The sequence below is a fragment of the Buceros rhinoceros genome, unplaced genomic scaffold (genome assembly GCF_000710305.1).
Source record: "Buceros rhinoceros silvestris isolate BGI_N320 unplaced genomic scaffold, ASM71030v1 scaffold35280, whole genome shotgun sequence".
NCBI lineage: Eukaryota > Metazoa > Chordata > Aves > Bucerotiformes > Bucerotidae > Buceros > Buceros rhinoceros.
In genome coordinates, this window is record NW_010391916.1 from 2,399 (window position 1) to 10,681 (window position 8,283).

Here is an 8,283-nt window from a genome sequence, read left to right on the forward strand (position 1 = left end):
TCCCGTCCGCCCACAGGAGGGAGCCCAGCCGCTGCCTTCGCCCTGCACCTGTTCCAGCAGCTCAGCTCTCGCTTTTAGCCGGGACCGGTCCCTGCCCACCTCAGAGCTCAGACCCAGGGTAGAGTAAAAAGGATTTATTCTCATTTCCTCTTGTGGAGATCTGTTATGTACAGAAACTGTAAAAAAAAAAAAACCTCAAGAGCCTGCTGAGAGGAGCAGTTACAGATGCTGCTGGAAAATCAAATCACAGGTACTGGAAGGAACTGGTCAGTTCGCTTTGATTGGGGGGTGAGGGGGGAGAAAACAAGCCTTCTGAGGGAGGTTCTCTCCTTTTCAAATATCCTTGATGACCTCTTCCAGCTCCTCTTTCGTGTACATGTGGAACTTCATGCCGGGCTGCACGGTGGCAAGCTGGAATAGAAGGAGCGAGGGGTTAAGTGACAGTGCAGGGCAGGGGCCGGGGAGCCGCCGCAGCAGCTGTTCCGTCTCCTGCCAGCCAAGCAAGATCATTCCACCCCAGAACACGCTCTTTGATGCCCTAAAATAGCTGCCTGCCACAGAAATAGCTTTTAATTGACTCAGGCTCCGAGGAGCAGCGGCCGCAGGAGGCGGCTGGTGGCAGCAAGCAGGAAAAAGCCTCCTGTTTGACAAGCCCTCGTCAAAGGCTCCTCGGAGCAGGGCCAGTGGCAGAAGTGCTGCTTCTCCTCCAGGAACCAGCCGAGGGGAGAATTCCCAGCCCAGTCTCCTTGCAAGGGCCAAAACACTCCAAATGGGACTGAGGGGAAACTGAGGCAGAGGCAAAGCTGCATTTTGGTGGCCAAACACCACTGATGAGGTGGCCACAGTGCAGCCTGACGCTGCCTGGTGATCCATGTCCCAGGTGAAGCCCAGGGGATGAGGCTGGGGGACACCAGGCTCCGCCCTGCCCCTCTGCCAAGGGTGGCAAGCCCAGACGGTTCAGGGGAAGAGCACCAGAACACTCGACAAGCGATGGGACTGGGAGAGGATCACGAGGAGATGAACCTGCAGATGGTCCTGGCACTTCCCAAGGCTTCTCTGCTTGCAAGGTCCCCCATAAACCAGCACAGAGTGGTAGGAACCACCCTTAGGGTAGAGGGAGAGCAGCCAGGAGCCTTTCTCCAGGAGAAACATCCCCAACACTCAGCCTGAGAGCTCCCGAGAGCCCAGGTTTGAGCTCTGGGATGAGTCAGACACACTGGCAGAGGCCACTTCAGGCTCCTCACATCACCAGCCTGACAATGCACCCGAACGGCCCCATATTGACACCCCAAAACTCCAAACAAGAACCCAGAGACACTCGCAGCTCTGCTCTTCCATGCCTGCTCCAACCCACGCCTCGCCTCCTGCCCACAAACCCACCCTGCTTCAGGGGAAGCGATTAATTCAAAGCATAAACAGTGTTTAAGGCTCACTAATGGGTTTAACCCTTCCTTGACCATCTTCTGCCCCTGCTAGACGGAAGCTCCCACACCAGAGGGGGAAGTGGGGTCAACAGCCAGGAGCCCCAAGTACTTCTAAGGGGCTCAAGAGCAAAGCAGCCGCTTCAGGTAGAAGCTTTTCAGCCAGGAGGGGGACTTGAGTCAATAGAGACCTTTTAATCCTCAGCACATTCTCCTCATCCTTAACCCCGACAGGATTCCTCGGCCTGTTCAGAGCTCTGCCAAGCACAGTTAAGCCCTGTTAAACAGGGACATGACGTCAGGATACTGTACGCGCTCCCCTGCCTCTGTCTCTCTGCACTGTACTGTGGATCTTCCGGAGGAGACCTGGAGCTGACCGAGAGTTGATCACTGCGGGTCAGGGAAGCAGAGTCCAGCCCTTCCCTGCAAAGGAAAGCGCTTCACCATGTCAGGGAGGGTGCTCTGCAGCAGGATTTAATTAAAAAAAAAAATGGAGTGCACAGTTTTAGACTGTTTGGGAAACAGGTTCCCAGCACTCAGAGGAGAGGAAGGGGAGGAGAGCAGCCCAGGAGTGGGAATGATGGGGTTTGAAAAGGTCTAGTGGCTCGTAACCTGCCAGAAACAGAAGCAAACTCTACACCAGCCTCGCTCTTCATCTCTCCACTGTCAAACTGGATGGGTTTGTTCCTTTGCTCCTGAAAAGGAGTGTTACTGGCCTAAGGAGCAGGGTCTGGGGGACAGGTACTGCTACGGTTGCGAGGATCTACTGAGCTCTGCAAGCCAAAGCCAGAGGGTAGAAAAGAACGAGTGTTCCTGGAGGCTTCACCTCCCCGGTCCTTCTGCCCAAGATTTTTGGCACCACCCCAAGATTGAATATAGCAAGTCCAGAAGCTGTAGAATTTTCATCCCTTCTACTATTACAAGTAGTAGGGAAAAAAGAACTGCTAAAGGCAGCGAGGGGGAAGAAAAGCCACCCAGGACAGGTTCCTGCTGGCCAGCCCGAAATTGGGAGGGTCAGCAGGGCCAGGGAGCCCCTCGGGAACCGCTGCTGCCAGAAGGCCAAATAAAGGTTGCCATGGTTACCTCGATGTTGGTGGCGTTCAGCTTCTCCTCCATAACTTGTTTCAGGATGACGAGGGAGGATTTGATCGCTTCCTTCAGCGTCATGGACTGTAAGACAAACTGCTCGTGAACAGCGCGGCTGACACCGGAGGGAATGCTCGCACATTACCCCCCACCACGGACTGCGGAAGCGCCCGCTCACCCTCCCGCTCCTCTCGAATCCTTCCTGCTGTCACCAGTAGCAAGTTTAAAAGCTTATCAAATTATCTCAGCATCAACATGAGCTCACAGAGCAGCGACAGTCGCAAGGACGGCGACATCCTGCCTCTGTGTAACTTTTTACAAAGCTTAAGGACCGCTAATCTGGGCACGTGAAGCTTCCTGTCGGGATGGGGACACAAGGGTCCATTTCTCTTCACCAGGCACTGTCTGTCAAGCAGTTTCCCCCCACAACAAGCTCCAAAAAGCCTGGTTCCCCCTTGGCAGGAGCTTTAATCTCATAAATCTCAGTGCGAGGCGGGACTAGAGCACAGCCGGGCACACTCGGTGACTGCAGAGTCTGCAGCGACTCTGCCCGTGGGAGAGGGTTACTGGGCCACAGAGCCCAGAACGTGGACAAATCCTCTAGAAAAGAAATGAGGCAATTGAGCCTCGGGCTGGGATTCTGCACAGCGATCGCCACCAATTGCGCTTTTCGATAGCACCGGGTTTCTTAGTGCACCAGTCAGGCAGCTCCCTCCGCGGGGAGGGAAGGGAGTTTCTATTTTACATCAAAAAAGACCAATAAGCCACAAACTCCACCAGCTTAACAGCTCTGGTGAAGGGAAGTTGCTTGCTTTACGCTTGGGCTGTGGCCACGGTGAGCCCTGATGCCAACTGGCACCACTCATGGACAGGCCTTTTATTTATAGAGGACTCCTAACGTGGTCTTAATTATCACCAGCCACAGGCATCTCGGACACCGGCCTGGCCTTCCAGCTGCAGCCCAGGGGGAACAGGAGACTCCTGCTGGGAGCTGCTCTCCTGACTCCACCTCAACAGGCTCCTGCACCTCCCCGACAGCAGAGGAGAGCCTTGGGAATCCCTCGTCTGCAGCTTGGGAGGTGTCGACCCTGATCCAGCCCGTTACCTTATGGTAAACCTCCTGCAGCGAGCTCTGCGCGCCTTCTGAGGCAGAACCGATCGCTCTGGCGTCGCACTGGACAAACGTCCCTGATGGGTCCATGTGAAACCTGCGAGAACGGGGGTCAGGGAGCATGAACGGCCGCTGCACCCTGAGGGCTTCCCCTGAGCACAGCTCAGAGCTGGGAGAGAACACAGGGCAGAGCTCGGGGCAGCCCCTCGCTGCACCCAGCCTCCTTGGGGAGTGCTGTGGGAGGTCTCTCCTCCTGGCACCCAGGAGATAAATGAGGTTGGAGGAGTACCAGAGTCACTGGAAGGAGACTACGCACTCATGATGCCGCCTCCGGACTCACAGCACCATCATTTTCCTTTTCATTTTCCCCCTTATCGTATTTTTTTTTTTAACAAACCCAGCAAGTTTTCCCTGCTGGGAGGGAGATGTTACGGACTGGCTCTGCTGGGCCATTCCCCGTGGCTGAAGCACTCGAGTTCGGGTTACAGGCCCTCCACCACCTCCCCAAGGAATGTCACAGCAGGCTCCACAGATTAGGTTACGGGTGGCTCTGCTAGTCCTTTAGGGAAAGGTAAGAATAAACTGGGGATGGGGAGAGCTTTAACACCTCCCTCCAGCCCAGGACACCGGATTAAAACACAAGGATTTGCTGAAGACACAACGCTCTCCTCAACCCCGAAGGGTGCAGAGGCTGCTGCCAGCCGTGCTCTGAAGGGAAGGGTTTAAAAGCATTAACAGGTCCATAATGGGATAAACCCCAAGTGTCTGGCTTAAGTCAAATCCCAGCATCAAGTCATTAAAGCGTCCTGGGAAGTTTTGGCAGAGGTTTGGTCTCTTCCCAGAGCTCTGGCCTGGATTAAAAGAGCCGAACTTACAGCTGGGGTCCCTTCTCATCCACTCCTCCAAAAAGCAGCGCCACACCGAACGGACGAGACTGCAACAGAAGGGAGGTGGTGAGGCCAAGGGCAAGAGCAGAGGGGACCCCCCAGTGCACCCCCAGCACCTCCCCAGCCACCCCCAGCTGCACACCATGGCCCCAGGGTCCGCATCCTCCTCCCCAAACTGCAGCGCCAGGTTGGACACGGCCTGTGTCACACTCTCCACCGTCATGGTCTCGTTGTAGGTGAACCAGTGATTCTGCAGGGGGGGAAATAATATATAATAAAGATTTCAATTATTCCCTTGTTCCCAAAATACAACAATCCTGGATAGTTCAGGAGGAGCCACAGAAACAACGTTCATTCGGGCACAGCCCTTCAGCTGGAGGGAAGCACAGGAAAAGAGTGGGAAGCGCAGGCCAAACTGGGAAGTTCGTGCAGGGATCCCCCAGAAACGCTGGGAGAGGCAGGCCTTGGGATGCCACCGGGGGGACACGCAAGGCTGGAGACTGGACCCCAGTACACACTGGAAGCAATGGGGTTATCTGGGTCTCCTGATGGTGACACACAGGAAAATTCCACAGGAAAAGTCTTTGCTGTACCTGGAACCCCTGAGTACATTTAAGGAGTCAAAAATATAAAGAGCAGTAACATTCCCTGTGAGCCTCCCCCTCCACACCAGCTCCTCTGCTCTAACGAGGGGGTCCAGAGCAGGACAGCAGAGCAGGGGCAGGGTCTGGAGCACAATGCGCTGAGGAGCGGCTGAGGGACCTGGGTGGGTTGAGCCTGGAGCAGAGGAGGCTCCGGGGAGCCCTTCTGGCTCTGACAACTCCCTGACAGGAGGGTGGAGCAAGGGGGGGCCGATCTCTTGTTAAAGGTTTTTACCAGTCCGTGGGTAACTCTCGGTTTGCTTTATTCAGCAGCTCAGAGTTGGGCCATCCATCTCCCCAGTGGAGAGGCAAAGTGCACAGAGCGCATCCTCCGTGTACAGAGTCTTCTTTTCTAACGTTATGTCACCAGGTAAAGTCCTTGATGTTTTTCCACAGATTCTCATTTCTTCGTTCTTCATTGATGAAAAAGTCTGTTCAATTCCCTTGTCTCAGCAAATCTCATATTCCTCGTTTCATTTCTTTCTTTCAAGTTCGTTCCGGTTGTCTCGGTCCTCGGTTGCTGGGGTCGCAGGAAGAGAATCACCTTTTAAAGTTCTAGGAAACCTTGAGTTGTTCTGTTATATTCTATGTCTCCTACAACCAGATAACTTTTAAAAATCATCTATTCTAAGTTCATCAATGATCTAACCTTGAGCAGAGCCAATGCTCTGTTAGTTCAGCTGGCCTGGGGTTTAGGCCAGCCTCAGTAAGGACAATACGGGGCTCAACAATTCTGTGATTCAATAAACCCCCCATGCCAGAGACTTCCGAGATGCCCCCGAGCCCAGTGCTGTTGTTTGAAGATGAGAAATGCCGAGTCTCACCTGAGTCTCCACTCTTGCTTTATCAATCAAAGTCTTCGCATCAGCTATCAAGCCGCTCATGGCACACCCTGCAACCAGGGAGAGGAAACCAGGCATCGTTTCAGTGATTATTTGCTACGCACTTACCCCAGACTCCCAGAGCTCCCCCCATGGAAGCAGCCAGCCAGGACGGATTCACTCAAGAGCAGGTACAGAACTAGTCACGCCTCAAATCTGAACCAGTTAAAGGACCCATGTTTGAGGCCTTCCGAGAGCATCCAACCAACAGGAACACAACCTATGCGGAAGGGACACTCCTTCCTCCCTCTCCAGTGAGAGAAGGGCTGGCTGGGGGGATGCAGCTGGAGCCTCCAGCACAAATCCTGCTCCAGGCAGAGCAGGGCCCTATTGCAACAGGCAGAAGGAGCTCCTGAAGAGTCTGATTTCCCGCTGCCATCACCCAGCTCATCAGCAACAGGGGTATTTTGGAGGGCTCCTGCTCTTCAAGGCGACATATTTGGTAATGTGCCTGTCGCGGGCCCCTTGCGGCACAGGAGGCTGCTGGAGCAGGGGATCGCGCCAACACCGGAGCTCCAGGAGAAGCTGGCCCTGAGTCAAGCCTCTCGCAGCAGTTCTCTGCCCTCCCAGAGCTAAATTTGGGCTGAGCTTTCGTGAGGGAGGTCACTGAGGCAGGGTGGGAGCACTTCAGCTGCCTCTTCAAGCTCCTGTAACTATGTCCTGCTGGCCTAGAGCCTGGAAAACCAGTAACCAGGAGCTGGTGTTGACTGGGAGGGACGGCAGAGCTGCCTGCAGGGAAGGCTCCAGCCCCAAAACGCTGCTTCCGACACCCCCAGGGGATAAAGTCTTATCCAAATCCCCAGGCCTGCTCCCAGGGCTCTCCCAAAGCTCATTTCTTTCTGCTCACCGATGTGGGAATCGATTTCAACGATCTTCTCGATGCTGCTGGGTTCCATCAGCGGGGAGGTGATCCTCTTCTCCACGGCCAGGCAGACGCCCTCCGAGGTCTGGATCCCGATGGCCGTGGAGCCGAGCTGGAAACCACCACCCAGTCACCACCACCATCAGGAGGGAACACAGTTACCTCAGGGAAAGGGGAAGCTGAGTGCTCTTCTGCTCCGAGACAAGCGTTTATGGGCACGACGGGCATGTCCCGCTTCGTCAGCTTTGATTTGGGGGTTAGAATCACCGATTGTGTTTGGCTGGGGGGTCAATTGGTTGGTAGGAGACATGGAGGGGGAAATCGATGGGGTTTTGGTCCTTCACAACACGTAAAAGGGCAGAGCTGCAAGGGAGCTGCTACAAACCAGATGTGAAAGGCTGGCAAAGAGCTGCCAGGGCAGTCACACACGGGGGAAAAAGCAGCAGCTCCTGCTCGGCGCTGCCCTGGGAGCCAGCCAAACCCTGCAGGGCAAGGCCAGAGCCCAAGGGGACAGAACCTGCCGGGTTTTACACCTGACCAAAGCCCAGGGTCTGGGTTTAAAAGAGCCCTCAAGGTCACAGCTGGGCAGGGAGATGGGGCTGACAATACCTTGATGGCCTCGATTGCATACTCCACTTGGAAGAGCCTCCCCTCCGGAGAAAAAGTGTTCACACCCCTGCAAAGAGCAACACCAGAGAAGTGTGAAGGGCAGGAAAGCAAAGGCTGAGGAGAAATTCAAGAGCGATGGAGAGAAGGGTGAGGCCAGCTGGGGACAGGTGCCACAGAAGGGGCAGCTGGAGTCCGGCACCCTCGGGGCAGGGGTCTGGATTCAGGGTGCTTACGGAATTGAGCGCAAAAGGAAGGGCAGCAGGCCTGGTACCAGGCCAGGAGGTCTCTTTTCACCACACAGTGGATTCTGCCTTCTCTCAGCACCAACAGGATTTTGTTTTACCAGTGCAGGCCCATTCCTTTCCCCAGTTACCCCATCACACCCTGTCCCACGCCCCCAGCCCACTGCACAGGCCTCCGCCAGGCCCGCTGGGCTGGTGCTTTCTCAGCACTGTGCCCAGGGACTCCGTCCACATGCAAAACCCTCGAGGAATGTCTTCAGACCCACCGGGGTTCAGGAAACATGTAACAAGATCAAACTACAGCCTTAGGAGAAGGCCCCTGGAGAGCCCACACGCAGCCTCCCCCCATACCAGGGGCCTCAGGGCCTTACCACACCGGAAACCCCCGGTCACACGGGCCAGGCCCTCCCTTCCCCTGTATTTAGCAGAACCGGAGTCCCCAAAACCCACAGAATATAAAAATTCGGGGAAAGAACCGGCCGCATGGAGGGGGCGGACGGTGAGGAGGGCACCACCACCGGCCCAGGCAGGCTGACGGTCGAG

At 55.4% G+C, this 8,283-nt stretch overlaps 1 protein-coding gene across 1 annotated transcript; it reads right to left on the bottom strand.

Moving 5' to 3' along the window:
* Positions 1-119: 119 nt before the first annotated feature.
* On the bottom strand, positions 120-7,565 carry PSMA5 (proteasome (prosome, macropain) subunit, alpha type, 5; the record flags this gene model as incomplete). Its single annotated transcript, XM_010143470.1, has 8 exons — positions 120-411; positions 2,505-2,591; positions 3,613-3,715; positions 4,494-4,552; positions 4,648-4,755; positions 5,971-6,038; positions 6,875-7,001; positions 7,499-7,565. Coding segments are annotated over 8 exons (697 nt in total), but the record flags the coding sequence as incomplete, so codon positions are not given.
* Positions 7,566-8,283: the final 718 nt, after the last annotated feature.